The 24,273-nt window shown below is 35.6% G+C and overlaps 1 protein-coding gene across 1 annotated transcript in view; it reads left to right on the top strand.

Annotated features, from left to right (window-relative positions):
- Positions 1–23,743, top strand: part of LOC116412923 (uncharacterized) — a gene marked incomplete at its 3' end in the record, with an annotated part of 70,988 nt that extends 47,245 nt beyond the window's left edge. Inside the window, exons 2-6 of the mRNA XM_052895537.1 lie at positions 5,605–5,790; positions 19,693–19,853; positions 20,821–20,923; positions 21,019–21,207; positions 23,573–23,743. Of these exons, the coding sequence (XP_052751497.1) occupies positions 5,605–5,790; positions 19,693–19,853; positions 20,821–20,923; positions 21,019–21,207; positions 23,573–23,743 (810 nt within the window). The remainder of the gene's footprint in view (positions 1–5,604; positions 5,791–19,692; positions 19,854–20,820; positions 20,924–21,018; positions 21,208–23,572) is intronic.
- Positions 23,744–24,273: the final 530 nt, after the last annotated feature.

Here is a 24,273-nt window from a genome sequence, read left to right as displayed (position 1 = left end):
ACGTATTTTATTGGACAAAAAAATTATGATCTCCTACCCGTGAAGAGTTGGATTGAGGCGCTAGATTTTTATATTTTAAAAATAAACAAAAGAGTAAAAAGTCCTTTTTATCCTACTTTTTTAGTAATATTATTTATGTGAAATGTTACTAAATATGTTTTAAATTCAAATTTAAACGAATACTGCGTACCGAAGAATGGCGAATGGATTGACATAAAAAAAAATATTTAGAATGTGAAAAGAACACTTTTTGAAATCAATCGAGTATCAAGAAGTGTTCCTTTTTTTATATTACAAAACAAACAATTGCAAGTTAAATAAAAGCTTGTAAAAAAATTCAGGTGAATAAAGAACCTCCTTTGGGGAGTTCTTTAAAAAGGACCAGAAACGGCTATAATATTAATTGAATAACTCAGCATTTCAGTTTCGTTTTAACATAAACAAGGGGTGCGTCTACTTGGTAATATTTCGTCGTCTGTTCCACAGCTCGCCGGCGACGTTCCCACATCTTCCCGAGGGATGTAAACTAGTGATGTGCCGACTTCTTTTTACTATTCGGATATTTTGGTATTCGTTAAAAAATAGAATCGAATATTCTGACTATGTATTTTTTTTATACTTTTTTTTTATACCACTGAGGTGGTAAACAAGCATACGGCCCACCTGATAGTAAGCGGTTACCGTAGCCTATGAACGCCTGCAATACCAGAGTTAATACGCGCGCGTTGCCGACTCTGAAGAAACCTCTTCACCCCCCTTTTGAAGAACCCAATGCTGTAGTCCCTTGGAAAAACCTCGGCAGGGAGCTCATTCCATAACCTGAGTGAATAATTGTACGGATATTTGAGTTTTTCATCAGATTTGAATAATTTTTTAATTGATTTCAGAGTTAAAAATGATTTCTTAATTTATAATATTTAAAGAGGGATCATTTGTTTGTTTATAATGGATCAACTCAAAAACTACTCCATTGATTTTGAAAATCCTTTTACCTATAGAAAGCTACATTATCAGCGAGTAACATATGCTATATACTATTTTGGAAAATTCTATGCACCCGTGCAAAGCCGGGTCGGATCGCTAGTGAAGATACCTAATATGTGTTATTAACAACTTAACCAGCTGGCCTTCTTATATATTTTATTTTATATTATTTTTGATACCTATATGCTTTTTAGATATTCTTTTCCTGTTTGTTTTAAAATAAACAGTAGACGTGATGAAGCCTTTTTTCCTTTTTTTCCCCTTAAAAATTTGTAATTTACCCTTTGATAGTTAAAAAGTGTTAGTGGCTGAGACCATTCCTTATGGCAGTCTATAGGAAAGGCCTATGTCCAGCAGTGGAGAAATATTGGCTTATATGATGATGATGAATTAAGAAATTTCGGCGGAAAGAATTAAGACTGTGTTTCGGTTTGAAGGGTAGGATATGGCGTGAATTTACAGGGTACAGAGGAATAACACCTGAGTCCTCAGGAATGGCAACGCAGAGGGGGTATCATGGACGAAACAGTGTACTATGTTATGTCCATGATACTGCTCATGTTTATAGGCGACGGTTACCACTTTCCATCAGGTGGGTCGTCAGCTATAAAATATATAAAAACAGAAATATATAAAATTTATAATACGCGATTAGTTTTCAAAGTGTTTGAAACCTGTATTCGATTAATGTGTATTCGAATTCTACAGATTGAGTATCTAGTGGATATTCGAGTCAGTTCTCGACTTACCGTAACCTGGCACGTCACTAATGTTGTTTTTTATTTACAATATCGTTTTACAGAGCACCAGATGCTGTGTCCTCGAATGTGTTATGCAAATTCTCGTTTCGTGATAAATCGATTTATGTGTTTAAAATTGTGTCAGGCGTCTACAGTTTTATAGTGGGGTGTTAGATTTAGTTTTCTGTATCTATCCATTACTTACTGTCCACTGCTAAGCCTTCCCTACAAGGGGAATTAAGTAGCTGCCACGCTTGGCAGGAGGACTGGCAAACCGCAGTTAGGCTTTTAGAGATGTTTTAAAGAGATGTTTAAAGAACGACGTTGTTGTTCATCTCTCTACCATTAAGTTCTTTTAATCGCCTCTTACGACATCCACTGGAATGGAATCATCTCCACCCTTAGGGGAAGGGAGTTGCCATTAGTTGCCATGCATGGCAGGTAGATTGGCAACCACAGTTATGATTTCAAGATGTTTTAAGAGGGACATTGTTGCCCATTCCTTGTAAGAGGCGACTAATGGAGGGCGTTACTTGCCTTTTACGACAACCACGGGAAAGGAAGGGGTGGCTTGTTCTATGTCTGGACCACATGATGGTGTGAGAAAGTAAAAGTGGTTTATGACCGTAGATACTGTGTGCAAATATAAATAATCTATGAAAAGCGGAACCTTTTAATTTTTTTTATTTATTATCTTTAATGGACAATAAAGAGTTATTATATATACTCAGTACAGTATAAGTGAATAATAAGTTTAGTTGTTAATTATTCAAGTAAGCAATAATTTAAATACTTAGAAATTAGTCTTATAGAATTTTTATCAAAATTGGTACAGTAATTTAGTTTTTAGATCAAATCTTGGTTATGTCATAGTTGAAGTCGGTTTATTTTTGTGATCTTTATTTTATTTATTTACTTATACTTTATTGTATACAAATATTATAATGTTATAATTAATTTTGAATAAGCATGTACAAGAGGCGGGTTTAATTTTGTAAGAGTTCTCTTCTAGCAAACCTTCAGTGGAAAGGAGCATGAATAATTTTACATCTAATATATAAAATTCTCGTGTCACGGTGTTTGTTACCAAACTCCTACGAAACGGCTTTACCAATTCTTATGAAATGTTGTGTGCATATTGGATAGATCTGAGAATCGGTCAACATCTATTTTTCAGACCCTTCAATGATAAGGGTGACCCACCCCTAATTTTTTTTTCATTTTTGTTGTCAATTTTTTTTATTTTTATTTTATTATGATTCAGCATTGAAAGATACATACAAATTAAAATTTTTACGCTTTTACGTTTAACCCCTGTTGTTTAAGCGCGATTTTTATATTCCGCAATAGGGATGCAAGATGTCAATCGAATATAATAATTGTAGTACGATAAATTTTCATGTATACTTCTCGAAATAATGTATATGATAAAACAACGTTTGCCGAGTCAGCTAGTATACATATATAGATAAATTAGTGTGGTACGAAGGCTCAAAAAAAATTTATATGTACAGGAATAAACATCAAAGGTATAATGACTTGTATATATATCTATAAATTGTATAGACTCACGTAAACACTCTTAATATATAAAGAATCTGAATGCATTTAATATATAAAAGAAGAACTATGAAGAGCCTTTACCTATTTATAACTAAATATCTATTAATAGTTACTGCTTTGATTCTATGTCTAACCTTTTGAACATAATAATTTAATTAATCTATTAATGGATACCATACATGTTCTATAGGCACGAAGCCATGAATATCGTTACGCCTTCTCAATAATATTATAAAGCTTTCAATCCATTGCCTTTAATATATTAATTAAACAACCGGCGCTACACTATAATGTAATGGAATATAAGCACCAGAGAGAGACTTTGTACAAAAGTCGATTGCTTGGGTACCTCTGTCCCATTCGTGTTTCAACCGTGAAGCAGTTGTGTTTGCATGGCTGTGTTTCGGTTTGAAGGGTGGGATATGGCGTGAAGTTACAGGGTACAGAGGAATAACATCTGAGTCCTCAGGAATGGTAACGCATGGGCGGTATCATGGGTGAAACAGTATACTCTGTTATGTCCATGATACTGCTCATGTCTATAGGCGACGGTTACCACTTTCCATCAGGTGGGCCGTCAGCTTGTTTGCCATTATCAACATCAGATCAGTAGTTTAGTTTTTAGATTAAAATAACTGGTTTCATCACAATTGAAGTCGGTTTTTTTATTTATTTATAAATTGTATAAAAAAGTGGGTATGTTATTCTTCAAATAAAGGAAATGGCGACTTTAGTACTAACAAAATACACCGAAGAATGTTGAAAATATCGCATCATAGTATCTAGTGCTTTTATTATTTTCATTTCAAAACCAATGATATGTTCTCGTCATATGTGGACGTCGAAAGGTTTAATTGTATTTAATACTCGTGGTATTAAAAAAATAATAAACAAGTGGCAAACAGGCATATTGCCTGTCTAACTGTAAACGGCCACTAGACTTATTTTGGAACGCAGAATGATGTATATATATAGATTTTACTAAAGTTATTCCAGTCGCGACAAAATTAATACGGACCCACGAGATTAAACTCGATAGTTTGTAAAAAGAATGATAAAAAACGGTTCAGAATTGGTGAAGATACCGCGTAACACGCACACACATACAAGAAAAATTCGGGCGAAATAAAACTCGCCTCTTGACCGAAGTCTTTTAAAATTACATCTGATTAATAGAAATTCCCTCCTCACTTATTCAACGTCTCAACTGATTTTCAACTAGTAAGTCGTCCGTTTTTAGGAACCTTAACATTTTCCTCTCCGCCTGTTTAATTGAGTTACACAAATTAGTCGTGACTCTTTTAAAATACGTTTTCTTTTTTCGCCTATTTTCGTCCAGCTAAGTCTATGGTTACTTTTAAAATGTTATTAGAAATTATAGGGCGAATATAATTCAAAGGTAAACTGGAGTTGACAATATTAAGTAAAGTACAGTCTCTCGGTTATTTACGGCGTGTCTGCTATGTTAATTATGTTAAGACGGCTTCATTATGCAAGAAAAATGGGATGTCATATTTTTTAAAATTAATTACGTTTTGTATAAAGTTTTGTTTAGTAACTTCTACAAACATAACTGGAGTTTACAAATAAACGCAACTCGAATTAACAAGTTTATTTGATTAAAGGTTATCCATTAAACAGATATACAAAAATATTTTTTGTTAAGTTCTGATTCCAAACATCGAAATAATCTGTCGAAATATCCGTTTTTAACTTTTAAAGTTTGCTGATTCCTTGATATAGGCTAATACCTATGTACTTTTTAATATACTCGTATCTTTACAAGGCTTCATTCGTTTCCTATGATGGGAATAAGACAATTCTGAGGTGGGCATGATTTAAAGGCAGTCATAGGCACTCGTATACTACGCAGTTCAAATCCACCGTATTTGAGCTTGTTTGTCGATGAAGGCTATAGAAAGTCGCGTATATATATATATATATATGTGTGTGCGTGTCCGTATATATATATATATATATATATATATATATATATGTATATGTGTGTGCGTGTGCGTGTGCGTGTGCGTGTGCGTGTGCGTGTGCGTGTGCGTGTGCGTGTGCGTGTGCGTGTGCGTGTGCGTGTGCGTGTGCGTGTGCGTGTGCGTGTGCGTGTGCGTGTGCGTGTGCGTGTGCGTGTGCGTGTGCGTGTGCGTGTGAGTGTGCGTGTGCGTGTGCGTGTGCGTGTGCGTGTGCGTGTGCGTGTGCGTGTGCGTGTGCGTGTGGGTGTGTAACGGGATTTCTATGAACTTACTATGTTTGTTGTTTCCAATTGATTTGTTAATACAAAAAGTTCACAGCAAGCATTTCTTTTCAGGTCTGTTCCCGTTCGGCAAGGTGATAAAGCTGTTCACCGCTCCCGGCGACGACGACGGGCGAGAGTGCCAGCCGAGCGGGCACGCGGTGGCCCGCGCGGGCGTCTGTCTCAACGCGTACGAGTGCCACGACCGGCAGGGCAGGGCCTCGGGCGAGTGCGCTAAGGGGCTCGGCGTCTGCTGTGTTTGTAAGTTGCTACTATCTCTATACTATATGGGGATATACACATATATATCTTGTGCCACCGTCCCACTTCTATATGTTCTCCCTTAACCAAATGTTGTCCGTAAGAAATTGCCCTAGCGATAAGACCGCTTTTTGTACCTTTATATAGGTATATATTTCAATCTGTATTTATATTACTGTATTTCACTTGATTTATTCAATTGTCATTGTCTATTTTTATGTTTCTGGTGCATTAAAGAGGGAAATAAATAAATAAATAATAAATAAATATATATGATTCTAGCTGTTTGCCCGCCATTTATAAACGCGTGGATTTCAGAAGAAGGATAACGAATGAAATAAAAGTGAAATGAAATTTATTTGCCAGATATATTGTTGACAGGATGTTGTATTTGTCAAGTTTAACAGGTTTACAACAAAAATAGAAAAATAGCTTTCAGAAATACGCCTATGAAAACTGCGTACAATTTAGTGCAGTAGTTCTTGAACAAACACATACTCGTAGATTGCCATACAAAACTACTGAAAATTACTGTTTTGGCTTCTGTTGATTTTATATAAATTCCTCATATACATTTTTCTTAAATAACTCCCTTGTCATTCAAAATTCGTGTGTCTAGTCCTTTTCGACAATACCGATAGATGTGTTATCGTTTCTGCAAGCATGACATAGAACGAGACAGACATATCTGGTATTTCGATCAATGAATTCATTTGCCACTTGTCTAGGGGACGAGAGGCTAATATTTTCTATGATTATTGATTCTAGAACTTTACTAGCAAGTGACTACTGTCTAACTGTCTAGAGCATGTAAAATTAACAATATTATTTATAACGGCTGACGTACAAGTGATTAATGGACCGGTGAAAGTTCCGCTGAAACCTAATGATCCATTCAAACGCAACGAATACGCACACGTTTCGACTATAAATACTTATCTACGAATTACCTAAAAGTGATTGCTCGATTTTGCTAAACGTGATTCTGTATTTAGGTGTTGGTACAATTAGGCATACTACTAATTTGGTAGAAAAACTGACCACTTACTACCAAGATAGTAATTTACCTGTATATTACTGAAATAGAAATTAACAACTAACATTTAAATAGATAGATAGATACTCTTTATTGTTTCCTCCGTAAGATTACAATAGTAAACTTATTATAAATATAAATAATTACAAGAAATAATCACAATGAGAAAACAATGGGCGACCTTATCGCTAAGAGCGATCTCTTCCAGGCAACCTTTGGATGGAGAGGAGTAATTATAAACAACATTTAGTATAATTTTTAGACAGAATTCAACATTTTTTACAATGAAACTTGGAGTCAAAAACAACTAGAGCGTACCTAGGAGGAAGGGGGGGAGGGTTAAGGATTCCAGATGCTTCCTTGAAAATTGCATACCTTATAATATATTTTATGATAGCTTTTGAAATAACCGCGTAGAAGCAAGCGCTACAATCGCCACAAATCTGACTTGCACCCTTCCAGGCCAGACGCTGGGTACGACCACGCTAATCAAAACAACAATACTATTTTGAGGCTTCCATGTGACGCGGCGGGTTAGGATCCCAAGTCATTATGGGATGTTCAGATTTTCCTGCATTTCTCCCTGCATAAATAAACTTTTTTCTATGCAACTTAGAGTGGCAAACAAGCTGACGGCCCACTCGATGGAAAGTGGTAACCGTCGCCTATAGACATGAACAGTACTATGGACATAATAGAGTATACTGTTTCACCCATGATACCCCCATGCGTTGCCATTCCTGAGGACTACTGTAAAGTTATCACAATATCATTATAATTGATTGGGTAGGATATTAATGATTAATAAAATATACTAGTCAAATATTTAGATAGACGTAACAAGACAATAATATAAAATGTTTGAGCAGATTTCAACAGAATTTAGTAATCTCGCAGTACTATGCGGATTAACACTATAATTATCATCTGTGTTACCATTATTAAACAACCGAACTTAAATTTCATTGTATTTGTACCTATTCGTTTTGTTTTAATGTAATTATGTTTTATTTATTTTGTGCAAATCGACTCTATATATATATATATATATATATATATATATATATATATATATATATATATATATATATATATATATACGCCAGCTACTAACTGTCCACTGCTGAACATAGGCTTTTTTTCATTATACATCCCGTATTGCCAGTAGTAGTAAGGTAAATATTTACAATAAAATATATGACTTAAGGTACATAACGGAAAGATAAGAAAAAAACAAATTTGAAATAGAAGGAATTATTTTGTGTCGTTCATTTTGTGGCACGTGGCAAATCTAGCGAAAGCCGATAAAATCCTGAAAATAATATCGATTTAGTGAAAAAAATATTTCATGTTTAGATAAAAATCTAAATTCGCATATGGCAACCCTATCTGTAACTATATATATATATGAGTATAGTATCCACTTTAATCACCTTTAAGACCCGAAACCTCACAACAATTAGTCAATCATTCAGTTAAATAACTATAGCCTGACAAGTAGCTATCTAGACATGCCCCACTTTCATATGAAAGCTGCGGTTTTATACAGCAATCGTATTGAGCATTGTTCGGCAGGTAAATTACGTTATGTACCAACTACGTATAGGAAGTTATGACCACATATTGCAAATCATTGTTTTTGTTTTGTTTTCAAAAGTTCTTTATTTATCATAAGTGTTTACAAATATAATAAATTCCAGTGTACGTAAGCCTAGAATTTACAATCAGCCATAAATCGTTTGGCGAGTAATATACACTCCTTCAAACATTTAAAATAGAGATACAAGTATCTATAAATCTACACAACATAAAAAACTTACATTACATGATGTAACTTATTGATTATAATCATAAAATAAACACAAAATGCACATATTTGTAAATTATGCATTATAACAAAAAAAAAATCATACAATTATTTTGGGAGGGTAGTTTGAACCCAAATAGTACCAAGTTGGTAACAGGTAGCAGTAAGTAAGTAAAGTAAGCAGGTAGGTACCAAGCGGCAGGTATCAGCAGTCATGACTGTCGAGAACTGTGCGAACAATAGAAACAGAAATGGTGCGTGCCATCTTAATCCTTACTTCAGTATGCAAAAAGAGTGATTACGGTCTGAAGTAAAATATTATTCGAAGTTTAGAAACCAGTGATGGGGCAATTTATATCTTTTATATTTATCGATAAAAGGTAAATTGCTGGTTCGTGTTATACAGATCCTATTAATTAGTGGATTGTTGTGTTTTATATTAGATTTAAGATAAAATTTTTTGTATAAGTTATAAATAAATTGTCTAATAGTAGGAAAACTAATTCGAGTGTGGAGCGTAATTAAATTAGTATAATATGGTGTATTAAAAGCCTGTTTAAGGACTTTATTTTGAACAGTTTGTAACTTTTCTATATTAGAAACACTAGTATTACACCATACCGGGCAAGCATAAGTTATACAGGGTCGAATTAAAGTTGAATATATATGTAATTTAGTGTGAGGGCTTAGAGGTGACCTACGTTTTAAAACGCGATTCAATGCATTAATAGCTGTAAATCCTTTGATACGTAAATCATGAATATGATCATTCCAATTTAATTTCTTTGTTAATTTTAAGCCTAGATATTTAACTGAAGAACTCCAAGGAATATCGACACCATTTATATTAAGTTGTCTTTTAGGAATTGTCTGTCTTCTTGTAAATAATATTGCTTCTGTTTTAGAAGCATTAATTTTGAGTTTCCAAGTTTTGAAAAATGTAATGAGGAGATCGATTGAGAGTTGAAGTCTACTAATAACTAAGTCAAGGTCCCGGTCGGATGTAAATGAAACAGTATCATCAGCATAACAAGCTAAATTTGTACGCGTTTGTATGGGAATATCGTTTAAAAATAAAAGGAACAAATACGGGCCTAAATTAGAGCCCTGGGGAATCCCAGCAGGCATATGTTTTGCAGTAGATGTAAAGTTCAAGATGTGAACCCTAAAATAACGGTCAGTTAGATAAGATTGTATAATTTTTACTAACGGTAGTGGTATGCTATTAATAATAAGCTTATGTAGAAGTCCATTGTGCCAAACAGTATCGAAAGCTTTTTCTATGTCTAACAGAAACATACCTGTAGTATTATTTAAATTCAAATTATAAGAGATAATTTCAGTGACCCTAGCTAGCTGCTGAACGGTTGAATGTTTTTGGCGGAAGCCAAATTGTTCATTAATTAGTAAGTCCTCCGAAGCACGTGATAGACGATATAGTATGATAGACTCAAACACTTTACCTAAACAAGGTAACAAACTAATGGGTCGATAATTTTCAGGGCAACTGGTGTCTTTACCATGTTTAGGTATACCAATAATTTTTGCCGTTTTCCATTGAGATGGAAAGTAACCAAGAGCTAAGCAGCCGTTAAAAATCTTTGTCAAGAGAACAATGCACTTTTGTGAGAGATTTTTTATTAATATATTTGGTATATCATCCGGACCCGGCGATTTACGCGTCTTAAGCTTAGAAACACGTTTACGCACTTCTGATGGGCGTACTAGTGACTGAAAGCTATCAATTCTGTATTGATTCAGTACGGATAATGATTTAGTAACTTCGCTATCCATGTTACTATTCCAATCAAGCGTTAGTGACATATTAGAGGAGAATGCATCAGACATAACCTTACATTTATGCTCAGTGTCGGTTATTAAAGATCCATCATTCAATCTTAATGTAGGAATGGGTAGATCTAAAGTACACTTCTCCTGCTTAACAAGACGCCACAAGTCGCTACTGGGATTATCTACCTTTTTAAGTTTATTTGACCAAACATTATCGTTATACTCCGTAAGAGAATACTTAATTAAGAACTTGAGATGATTTATTTCACTATTAATCTTTTTGCGGTTCGTCGGGTCTTTAATTTTCAATGCCTGTCTACGGAGACGATTTTTCGCCTGGATTAGACGTTTGATACGCCGGGGTAAACTTTTATTAAGATCTGGATTTGTAATTGGAACTGTATCATCTCTCGCCTTTATTATAACATCTTGAAGATGTTTTATATTACAATCAATTTCATCTTTAGTGCGAAAGATACAGTTATTTAAAGTTATGTTGTTATCTAAGTACTGACGGAAACTCTTCCAATCAGCCTGAGAATAAATAAATTTCCTACTTACAATTCGGTTAACAGAGAAGTTTATATCAAAATATACAGGGAGGTGATTTGAAGAGAGAGCAAAAATAGTGCAGACATTATTGATATTATGGACGTTTTTACTCAAGATTAGATCAGGAGTAGACGGAGTCAACTCCGCTCGATAATGAATAAGAGTTGGTGCAGTGGGAGCATGGACTATGAAGTCACTTTGTGTCATAAGATCAAACAACCTTATACCATGTCTATTAACAGGACCAGAACACCAACAGTTATGCTTAGCATTAAAATCACCTGCCAATATAACTTTAGTACCTGAATTCAGTAGTAAGTTAATGTCTGCTGTTAACAGTTCGAGATTGGGTGATTGATAGACTGAGTAAACTAATAGTTTACCGTTTGGATAATTTATGGAAATACCGATAGCTTCTAGATTTATCGTATTTATTTGAGGTAGTAAACTATGTTCAATATTTCTTCTAACTAATATTGCTACACCTTGTCCTTTACCACTATTCCGTTTATCAAGACGATAACAATAAAAGCCCTTAATATTAAAAGAGGCACGTTCAGACAATCTAGTTTCGCACAGCGCGACTATGTCAATATCGAGATCGCTTACCACTAAGTCTGCAAGTTCCTGTCGCTTACTACGGACACCGTCTGCATTCCAATAAAGTACTTTGACTTTTTTAGACATATTGACCTAAATGTGACAAAATCAGTATAATTTTATCTGTCATCGTTTCACAGCTATTAAATTCTTGTTTAATAGACTTTATTATTTTTAATATATTTAAAATTTCCTTTGCAAATCATTGGTTTCTATTTTGCAGTGTAATTTGAAAGTATTGTATTGTAACAGCTTTGCTCCTAACTAATGTGGGAATTATTGCGGACTTAAAATGCCTGAAGTTGATTATCATACTAATTGTATCCAATAGCTTTGCCTGTATGAATCATAAAGTATACTCACAAGTATCTTACTTATTATTTACTAGCGGGTCGTCCCGGCGTCGCATGGGTGGTCATTTTTAACATTTCTCTTCACTGCTCTGCTCCTATTGATTGTAGCGTGATGAAAAGTATACTATAACTTGCCCAGTAGTATGAAGAATAATTGTACCAAGTTTCGTTAAAATCCGTCGAATAGTTTTTGTTTCTATAACGAACATACAGACAGACAGAAAAAATTTTTACTGAATGCATTTTTGGCATTAGTATCGATCAGATTTCTCTACAGATTTATTATAAGTACTTTATTGCACTATATGAAAATAATAAATACAGTAAATTTTAAAAAATGATACAGTAGACGGTTTATATGATTTTTTATTTATTTTATATCAGGGGTTCCCAAACTTATTTTGTCTTCTGGTTCTAAAAATATTTTATTCTCAAAGTGGAATAAAATATTTTTTAGAGCCCCCATTTTTTCACCTACTTTTTTTATTTATTATCACAAAATACAGAGTTACAGAAATTATGTTGTATTCGCATACTTAGCATTATTTACTGTTATATTACTTAAAAACCACTATTACTTCAAGATCAACAAACCACCCCCCAAGGCTCTACACAACGCCCCCATTTTTTTCTGGGTCTCTCACCGCCCCCTTTAGGCCTGTAGCGCCTACAATATCACCCTCATTGGGAAAGGCTGTTTTATATTTATGATGATGAATAAATGGTGATGATGATAGTAGTAGATTTTATCGAAACAACTGGTATTATTTCCTACTTGATACTTCTTATTTATCTAGTATTTATATCATAAATTTGCGTCATTTCAAATCATATTATTTCTTTAAACTTTTATACCACAAACTCCACATCCTTCTTACCATATCGGCCTTTTGCTATCCACGTTCACCGGTGAATAAATATCTCCCCTATAAAACACTATAAGGGACGATCCTAAGTCACTTGCATCCATCAAATCCACGCAACACATTTGCGGTTGTCGTTTTATCTAGATTAGGAAACATCTGGCGAGTGTATAAAAACGGATTGTAGAAATACCTCACGGTACCGTAAAAAGCACATTATATATTTATATAACAAGGTACACTTTTGAATTGTTGCAAGGATTCTTTTAAATCGACTTCAAAAAGTAGGAGTTATTCGATTCTTGTTATCATTAGAACTTAGATCCTCCAGATATATTAACAAATATTACTAACAAATACTACTACTATCGTCATAATTATCATATGAGCCTATAATCGCTTACTGTTGAACATAAGTCTCCCCCTTGGGGGGTTCTACCAGTAGTTGCCACGCTTAGCAGGCGGATTAGCAACCGCAATCAGGCTTAAGAGATGTTTAAGAGGGACGCTGCTGTCCATCCCTCGCCCTCCTTAGTCGGCTCTTACGACACCCACGGGAAAGGAAAGGGTGGCCTATTCTATGCCGGGACCATACGGCCACTATTATTATGCCAATGAGTAATTGTGAAAATTCGTGAGATTGTGTGGATGGATGGCTATTTCTCTTTCTCTTTCAAGCAAAAACTACCTAACACCGTCTGTACATTATCTTACCAAAGTATACCTAACAACAATGCCATTATCAGTATTTCAGAAACAATTGTACTTTTTTCAATAAAAGATCCATCGACATCGTCATATCAGGCGTTATCTGTCCACTGCTGAGCATAGGCCTAAAAAAAGAATTTATGTTCTGTGACATATCGTATTGTTTTTTTAATTAAAACTTTATTCAGTTAAAACACGGTATAATTTAGAATACATTCCAAAATAACAAGAATTCTGTTGTATTTTTTTACACGTTGTTACCTTTTAACTCGGTCAGTTCTAAACCGATTTGGAAAATTCTTTTTTTATCTGAAAGGATATATTTATAGATTAATCCCATAGAAACTTTATCAAAATCGGTTCAGTTGCTTAGTTTTTAGATTAAAAATTGAAGGATTTGTCGCCATAGTAGTCCGTTTTTTTGTAGGACATTATATATACGGGTGGCCCATAAGTCCTTAGTAATGAAAAAAATTTATTAAAATAAAACTAATTACACTATGAATAATATTTTATTTGTAAATATAGCTAGAAAAACAGGAATTATTTTTTGTAAATAACGTCGTCCAAATGTAATCCGTTACAGTCACGGCACTCTTGCAAACGCCTTCTGAAATTGTCGATGACTGCGCGGCACGTCACTGCTGAAATGCTTGCCATTTCTCTGCGGATGTTTTCTTTTAGGTCATTAATTGACCGCGGGTTAGAGTCGTACACTTTAGCCTTAAGGTAGCCCCACAAAAAAAATCCATTGGAGTCAGATCCGGGCTACGTGGTGGCCAGGAAATGTCTCCTCACTTAGAGATAACTTTGTTTGGAAAAAATTGACGGATAACGGGCATAGCAGTATTGGAGGTGTGGGAAGTTGCTCCACCCTGTTGAAACCATGTTCGGGCATTAAAGCCTGGAAAGTTTTGCAATTTTTGTGTGAAAAACTCTTACGAGTTGACTGTGTAGGATTTTCACGAATAGATTGTGCCACTGTGTCGATGTTTTGTTCCGTACGTGATGTCCTTGGGCGACCCAACGGCGGTTTATCTAACGTCGAACCGGTCTCCTCGAACTTAGCAACCCAATTCTTAATCGTTTGGAGAGCTGGGGTGTCATCAAAGTTGTATAAACCTTTGTGTTCTCGAAATTTACGCCTCGCAACGGTTGCCGAATTGTTGTTTTGATAAAACTCGCGCACACAAAACGCACGGTCCGCTCCGGTGAAACGCTCCATCGCGACTAAATTCCCAGAAACCGAAGTTACTGCCCCCGCTTCCCCTGCACCGCTCACGCGCGCCGTTTTCGTTTAATTCAAATTTTACTTTTCTAAGGACTTTTGGGTCACCCTGTACATGAAACTTAGAATTGCAAAAAAGCTGATTGCCCCTTTGGATAGAAAACGATAATTGTCGCTAGTGGACGTCATAGATACTCCTCATATTTTTGGAGACTATGATGTTATGCCTCCATTCTAAGTAATTTTATTGCTATAATTCGAATCTTTCCATTGAAACACAGCTGTTTTACAGCAGAATTACAGGTAGGATAGAGTTGCCTATGGAAACTTTTTGGTAAAAATCAGGTTTATAAATATCGATCAGAAGTTTGAAAAAAAAACTTTAATTTATTTTTTTTAATATGTGATAATGGAATGGCAGCCCCACCCGCGCTACCGGTATACACCGGAGGGGCACCAGTGAAGGATGATAGGTGAGGATGAAGCAGGTCAGTTAGCCCATCGTGACGAATTCAACAAAAATTCTTCACGATGGTTTCCAGGGGGAATCACGTGGACGTCGACCTAATAGGGCATACTGTTCGCAATAGGGCATTCAAACTCCATTGCTAACAATTCCATTCCCTCCAACGATAATGTATTTGATATTAATTAAGATGTAACTGAAAGAAACCTTACCATTAGGAAAAGTAATTGACCCGAACAACTTTCTTAAAGTTGGAAGGTTGGAATACAAAAAAGTAATACTTCATAAAAAGTGCGCGATCATGCTGGAGAAAGTTATTCAGTTTGGCGAATAGAGAGATTATAATAGTGAATTTAACGTATTAGCTTTCCATCATCATCAAGATACAGCATTGACACCGCTGGGTATGGATTCTTTCTTATAATAGCAGGACACAATCACAGGGTTTGTCAGCAGTTTTTGTATGTTTGTACGTTTGTTCACGCAACAACTGCTGCACCAAATTGATATGTTTCTGGATTTCCTTAAAATATGGTGTATACTTTAATTGAATTGGTTATCAAAAAATGGTCATTTAACCCAAAAACCACGTATACGAAGTTGCGGACAAAGCTAGTCTTCACAAAGTTTCACGTTAGTCAATCCCGATGAGTTTACAGTTTTTTTGTGCAATTTAGAATGGCAAACAAGTTGACGACCTACCTGATGGAAAGCAGTAACCGTCGCTTATAAACATGAGCAGTACCATCAACATAATAGAGTATAGTGTTTCGTCCATGATACTTCCTATGCGTTGCCATTCCTGAGATCTAAGGTGTTACTCCTTTGTACCCTGTAAATTCACTGCCATATCCCACCCTTCAAATTGAAACACAGCCAAGCAAACACAACTGTTTCGGTAGAAACACGAATAGGACAGAGGTGCCCAAGCAAACGACTTTGGTATAAAGTCTTCCTCTGGTAAAACTAAATTAACTGCATTCCATGAACATGTAGATATTGTTGAATTATTTAGTTATTATAATGTCTAGTTAAGAGTTAGGGACGCCGTCTGTGTATAAATCGGTATAAAGCAACATCTTGTCCATTCAGCAAGATAGCTAATTTGCTTAGTACAATTACCCGTTTTATTGCAGCAGAAGCCACTTTGTGGGTACACAAATGGCTGGCTTAATGTGATATAATTCACTACTGGTTGGTTACGTTGATAGCGTTAATAAAACAATAAAGATTTAAATATGAAATTTTACAGTTAGCATTTAGCCCTCTACTTCGTATGCTTGGATTCTAGAAGAAAAAAACTAATAATAGATATAAAGCCTCTGGTTGGCATATGATTTTGCCGTGTGGTCCCGGCATAAAATAGACCACCCCTTCCTTTCCTGTAGGGGTCGTAAGAGGTAGCTAAGGGAAATTAATGGTCGAAGGATGGGCAGCAGTATTTTTCTTAGAAAATCACTAAAATCTAACTGTGGTTGCCAATTCGTCTGCCAAGCATGGCATGGAGGTTTGTGTTCAGTAGTGAATAGTAAACGGCTGTTATGATGATAATGATGATGATGGCATATCAAGTTAAAATATGCCAAACTTACTATGTTTGTCGTTTCCGACAGTTGTTTCGACTTCATCCGGAAGCCTTCTTTAGAAGGAGTACGGCGTTTTACGTCACAGCGTCTCGTCCCGTGCATATGTTTTAAAAATAATATAATTTCATAACTGATTGATACCTGCTGCTGATTTTCACCACCGTACAACCCGCCACTAAAGTTTCATCCCAATCATCTAGACGAATGGTGGTCTTCCACCGTGCGTTTTTCAAGGCACTTTCTTTCACGCACAACCATTCTTTGGAATCAACTTCCAGCAGCAGTATTTCCGAACCGATACTGCAACATAACCTTTAAGAAAAGAGTATATTCCTTTTTAAAAGGCCGGCAGCACAATTGCAATGCCGCTGGTGTTGTGGGTGATCATGGGCGGCGGAAGTTACTTACCATCAGGTAAGCCGCATGCTCGTTTGTCCCCTGTGTTGTAAAAAAAAACTGACGGTAAATTACAGCTGCAGGCTGAAATTAGGCTGCAATTAGTGCTGTGGTATTCGGTCTGTGTTGTAAAATTGGTAACTAATAGGGTAAACGTTATATTGTCTCCTACCACGGTAGTGGGGCAATATTGAGTCCATTTTTTTCTTATAGATATAAAAACAATTTTATTTCTCAGAATATCAGTATTTTGCTCTTTTTAGGGCAAAGCAATAAGCTGAGTTGTGACCATTTTGTGTTACTGTGGACACACGCATGAAGGGGAAAATTGTTACATTTTTTATACATTTTGTTTTTTTTTTTTATTTTTGGTACAAGTATCTTTTTTTTTATCTTTTTTCACTGTGCATTTATGTCTATTGTTGTTTGTGTGCTGTAAGTAATGCAAATAAATTATCTATCTATCTATCTATCTCATGTTGGACCAAACAATACACACTGCACGAGATCGCCATCAAAGAACCTTCGCTTATCAGCTCTTTGAGCTATATGAGCAGCCCATTGCCACTTCAGCTTGCTAGCTAGCTTGCTAGCTTGCAGCTATGAAGGAACGTACGAAAGGCATTGAAAACAAAAATTTAAATATTTTGTTTTTTTATTTTATTATATATTATTAAGCGACTTCTAAAAAAAGGAGATTACCACTTTCCATCAGGTGGGCCGTCAGCTTGTTTGCCATTCTAAATTGCATAAAAAAACTTATTTTAACTTTTGACTTTGTAGTCGTCTCTTTGGGTACCTTCGTCCCATTCGTGTATTCCGTTGTGTTTGTATGTATGTGTTTCGGTTCGAAGGGTGGGATTGGCAATGCATAAAGGGTATCATAGATGACACCATATACTTTGTTATGTCGATGATACAGTACATGTCTATAGGCGACGGTTACTACTTTCCATCAGCTTGTTTGTCATACTAAGTTGCATACAAAATATTCTTCAAGCCACGTAGCCAGATGAGAAACATGTTATATATGTAGATAGTAGGCTAGTATTCTTGTTTAATGGAAAGAGACACGTGTCCACTGGGACGTAAATGCGTTGTTACGTACAGGCGAAGTAAAAAAGTAGTAAAAAGTGGACGACGCAAGAGTAAGGAAAGTATGTTGGTGTATAACTTAGCGGTCACTTGCTATAAAAACTCGACCCGTGCTGGACATTGATTCTAACTGTACATGTAATCACATCAGTTACAGATAATATTATATTATCTGTGGTTATATTTTATTTCAATTTCGATCGCCTTACAGTGCAGTGGTAAGCGTTGCTTTGCCTAAAATTCCGGGTTTGATTTCTATTCGGTACTACAAAACGTATTGAATTGATGCTCGCAAAATATGATCTCCTACTTCTAGAAACTTTTTTATGGATTCCATAGTTAGGATAGTTTCTTTCTAACTGACTTCAAAAACAAGGAGCAAAGTGTTTGTTAAAGTGCATGATAATTCGAATTCCTACAGGAATAAATTGCTGAAGCACTTTGTACAATAATCTAATAAAAATTAACTCTAAATTATCATAATATATATATATTTTTTTTAATATTTTTTAATTTAATTCACTTATAATCATATTTTCTGATATTGCTCACAACTTGGGTTGCATGTTTGTTTTTATAATTTACTTAATTTTCTCGCACTGTACAACTATGTTAAAGTGAATGCTGTGAATACCTATAATAGGCATGTGCATTAATATTGTATTGTATTTAATGTTGTTATACCTATATGTTACAATGCAATATGCTGTTGGTGTTCCTTAAATAAATAAATAAATAAACTCGTTTAGTTGTAAATCGATTTGGATTTTTTTTTTCTGAAAGTATATACTTACAGATTGGTCCCAAAGTATTTTTTTTAATTTAATTTTAGTAGTTAAAACATAAAAATAACTAATTTTGCCACAGTTCAAGTCGGTTTTTTTTTGCGGTACACAATTTTTATTTATATATTATTGTAATGTAAAACATGTAAGAAACGCTAAAGAATGCTAAACGAATGCTAATTGTTATTTCATAGATTCTTCTCTTCACAATTCACGGGTGGATTTAAAACGTACTTCCCTTATAATTCAGTATTAATAATTATTATAATTAGTAACAAAATATATATAATGTATTTATTTATTTATTAGCGCTAATGTAGGATGGTAGCGATAATATTGGATGGAATGAATTATCCACCGACATATTTTTTTTGTGGATGAAAATGGAATGGTAACTCCATCTGTGACATGTATACCAATGCCACAGGTAGTGGGGTTGGTGGTATACACTGGCGGGGTACCAGTGAAGGATGATAGATGAGGATGAAGTCAGGTCGTTTGACTTTTCGTGAAGAATTCACCAAAAAATAATCACGGTTGATACTAGGGGTATAGCGTAAAGGTTGACCTTTATACTGCCGGCCATGGGGCCTCTAGTCCCTATTAGTAAAACTCCTTCATATGTTTGTGTTGCAGTCGAGGTGTCCTGCGGTAATACGGTGCAGAACAACCTGACATACTTCATGTCTCCCGGGTTTCCAGACCTCTGGAACGGGGAGGAAGACTGTGATATCACCATACACAAGGTTACTGAGGGCATCATGCAGCTGAGAGTAGACTTTGTACATTTCACTATCGTAAGTTATTGATTATTACTTATTTACTAATATTTGTCATATAGTGAGGTTAAAGATATGGCCTGGAACTGGACTGAAGCTGGCTGGAAGAAAATGCATGAATTAGTTTCACCGACAATAGGAAACTCTTAAACGAAAACAGATATAATATTTTAAATGTGAAAGTAAGTTTTTTTTTTTTAAATGTATGATAATGGAATGGCAACTCCGCCTGCGCTTTCGGTATACACTGACAGGGCAGTGAAAGATCACAAGTGAGGATGAAAGCAGGTCAGTTAGCCCATCCTTACAAATTCAATTAGAATTAACCGCGACGGTTTCCAGGTGGAACCACGTGGAGGTCTACCTGACACGTAAAGGGACTTTTTCACCCCATTAATAACAATCCCTTTCCCCCTGTTTCATGTTACCACATAGCGGTTTCACAGCTTAACCAACCACTATTAAATTTGGTGTATATGTACTATACAGGATGGAGTAGCTGCTTTCTATTTGGGACGGTAATCCAGTAATTATATTCCGGTCACGCGAACAAAGTCGCGGGTAAAAGCTAGTAATAAATAATCCCATGTAAAAAATAAATATGTATGAGACATGGGATGAAATTGAAGCTGTTGGGTGTATGTAAAGAAAAGTAAGTCTACCCTTGATGTAGAAAATATTAGGAAATTCATAAATCAAAAAATCAAAAACGACAAAAAAAAAATCTTGAACCGTTTCTTCAGGGTCAGTAACGCGCGCGTAACGTCCCTGGTATTACAGGCGTTTATAGGCTACGGTAACCGCTTACCATCAGGTGGGCCTATTACTTATTTACCACTCGAGTGGTGTAAAAAAATCTAGACAAAATTCAACAATTTATTATTTATATTATATTCGATTTGAGAAGAAGAATTTGTATTTTTATTTATAATTTTTTTTGTTTTTCAATCACCAATTTATACATATATATATGTATATTTTGTAGGGCCAGCCAAATAGAACAACAGGTGAATGCGACGAAGACGCCATGATCCTGGGGGAAGGCGCAAACAACTTCACAGTGTGTGGACAGAATCACGGGCAGCACTGTAAGAATTCACAATATTATATTCTTAATATTGCTTGAAGCTAGAACATTATTATAAAATTAAATCTCTTATTTTTTTACATTATTTTTTTTTAGTATATTATACATTAACGAATGAAAGAGAGAAACGCGACACGGAGGAGTTAGCCGGCGCGAGAGGCACACGGCTGCGCATACGCATCCGAGGCAGCGAGATGCCCCGGATATGGCTCCTGCGTCTCGCGCAGATGCCCCTCGCACACTCCGCACCACATGACTGTCTGCAGTGGTACAGAGAAAATAATGGTACGTTGTTTTACACACATTAAAATATGTCTTTTTTTTATACAACTTAGAATGGCAAACAAGCTGACGGCTCACCTGATGGAAAGTGGTAACCGTCGCCTATAGACATGAGCAGTACCGTGGACATAACAGAGTACACTGTTTCGCCCATGATACCCCCATGCGTTGTCATTTCTGAGGATTCAGGTGTTATTCTTCGGTACCATATAAATGCACTGCTATATCCCATCTTTCAAACCAAAACACAGCCATGCAAATACAACTGCTTCACGGTAGAAATACGAAATTACTTTTGTACAAACTCTGCCTCTGGTAAAAGTTTTATTATTTCTGTCTACCCATTGTTGTCTACTCGTGGCCGTGTGGTCCCGGCATAGAATAGACCACCCCTCCCTTTCCGTAGGTGTTGTAAGAGGCGACTAAAGGAGCTTAATGGTGGAGGGATGGGCAGCAGCATCCCTTTTAGAATATCACCAAAGTCTGTGGTTGCACATCCGCCTGCCAAACATGGTAATAACTGGTATAACCCCCACTTTTCAGAAGGTTATGTTCAGTTGTAGACAAAGCTAGTTGTTCTTACTTATTGACCTAGAATAACTATACTTATTCTTATCAAACAATGGTGTATATCAGTGTTTCCCAACGTAAGGCCCACGCCCCACATGGGGGCAGTTTGGTAGTTAAGGGGGGGGGGGGCAATTAAAATGGACTCGAAGCGATTTTAACCTTCTTGCTAGTGCCAAATTTAACAAAAAAAGTAAGTTAAAAAATAAATGCTGTAAATATTTATTAGGTTTAATTTTGACGTTACCAAAATATCAACTGGGCGATTAGAGTCGTCAAGTAAACTTTGTTGGGAAAAATTATGTATGGGGACATAAAAATTTTAGAAATGTTCAAGTGGGATATGGCACAAAAAAGTTTGGGAAACAATGGTGTATATAATTGACTTCAGAGAAATGCCAGTAATATAAACTCATATTACGAGATGAGATTCATTCAGAGCGTCTTCAAAGGGCTTTTACGCCAATGACAGGGCTTTATAACTTAGAAATACAAGTGTCTGTCAGTTTGTAAATACAGGTTGAATTATTACAGTGTTGTTATTGTAGCGGTTTTATCTCACTGGATGGAATTATTTTTTTTAATGGATGACAATGGAATTGTAAAGCCGAATGCGCTAACGGTATACACTGGCGGAGTACCAATGAGAGATGATAGGTGAGAATGAAAAGGCAGATCAGTTAGCCCATTGTGAAAAATACACCAGGAATTCAGCACGATGGTTTCCAGGGGGAACACGTGGTGGTCGACCTGACAGGGTATAATGCTAGCAGTTGCACTGGCAGTCCGCATTACTAATAATCCTTTCCTCCCAGATGGTATGATTGTGGTTCAGAGTTAACGCTGAGTATCTGTTTCGCCCATGATACTCCCCATGCGTTGCCATTCCTGAGGACTCAGGTGTTATTCTTTTGTACCCAGTAAGTTCACGCTAAATTGGTCTAAATAAGACCACAATATTTTTTTAGAAATTCTAATCTGTCTGTCTGTTTGCGGTTTTTTTTTTCAGTTAGGTTTTTGAAGGTCTAACTTAAAATTTGGAAGTTTCGTAAAAAAAATGGTTCGCCGTTTAGAAGTGGTAAATTCAATTAATTTTTCTACTTGCGTATTCCACACGAAGTAGCAGGCAAAAAGCCAGTAATATAATAAAATTGTGTCATAAAAAATAAAATGAAAGGAAAAACAAAAAAAAATACAAGTTAAATTGAATTTTCTTTCATTGTAGTTACTCTTTTCCTTTCTTCTGTAATATTATACTAGATTTGTCATATTTTCTTGTGTGTGCTATATATATATATATATATATATATATATATATATATATATATATATATATATATATATATATATATATATGTATGTATGTATGTGTATGTATATGTTAATTTTATTATTTCAGCCGTTAACTACTACTGTCCACTATTGGACATAGACCTTCCCAATAAGGGGAGTAATTACCACGCTTGGCAGGCGGGTTGGCAACCCGCTTTTAGGGTAGGCTTTTAGAGATATTTTAAGAGGGACGCTGCTGTCTATCCCTCGCGCTCCCTTAGTCGCCTCTTACGACCACCAGCGGAGTGTGTTGGTTGCTTTGAAGGAAGCTGGCGTGATGATATGGTGATATTTTAAATAAAATACAAAAATTGTTCACAGCACTGTATCATCTCCGATGTAGCGCGGAGAAGAAAGGCGGTTGTTGCCATATTACATAAAATATAAAATTTATTCTAGTGTTGGAATATAAAAGGTTGCAACAGATCTGAAAAAAAATTCAGTTAAAATTTAAAATGCATTCTTCTAGGTACAATAAAAACTTTCAACTACGCAGTCAACGGGCGCCACCTGTCGGGACACGATTACAGAGCGTGCATAAGGCACAACGTGGGCTACTGCTCAGTGAGGTACACGCCGTGTGACAGCCGCTCCTTCAGGATCGGATCTGGTGGCGATCAAGTCCAGAATACCGATCCAGGTTAGTCCACAATTAATCTATATATATATATATATATATATATATATATATATATATATATATATATATATATATATATATATATATATATAATAAAATCGCAACTGCTCGCTGTCTGTACATAGAATAAATATAAGAAAAACTATTATAGGGGGGCTTTGTGAACGCTACAGAACCCAAAACAATGATTTTTAGAATTTTTGTCTGTATGTCTATACGTTCGTGCGCGCTAATCTCAGAAACGGCTAAACCGATTTGAATGTGGTTTCCACTAATGCGTCGCAGTTTGCTCGACTTACTATTTGGTGTTTGTTTCATTTCAATCTGATCATAAATAAAAAAGTTATGTCAATCTAAAAAATCACATATAATATGCTATAAAATAACCGATCAGTTGAATTGGCTGAAACTTTACGTAAGTTGTATATCATACTAGCGACCCGCCCCGGCTTTGCACGGGTGCACATTACATCACATCACATTAAAAACCTCTAAAATTATCAGTGTTTCTCTACTATACTATGCATGTA

This window comes from Galleria mellonella, unplaced genomic scaffold (genome assembly GCF_026898425.1).
Source record: "Galleria mellonella isolate WM207_F2 unplaced genomic scaffold, CSIRO_AGI_GalMel_v1 utg284, whole genome shotgun sequence".
Lineage (NCBI taxonomy): Eukaryota > Metazoa > Arthropoda > Insecta > Lepidoptera > Pyralidae > Galleria > Galleria mellonella.
The sequence above is the reverse complement of the archived record's forward strand: the minus strand, read 5'-3'. Positions and strand labels throughout refer to the sequence as shown.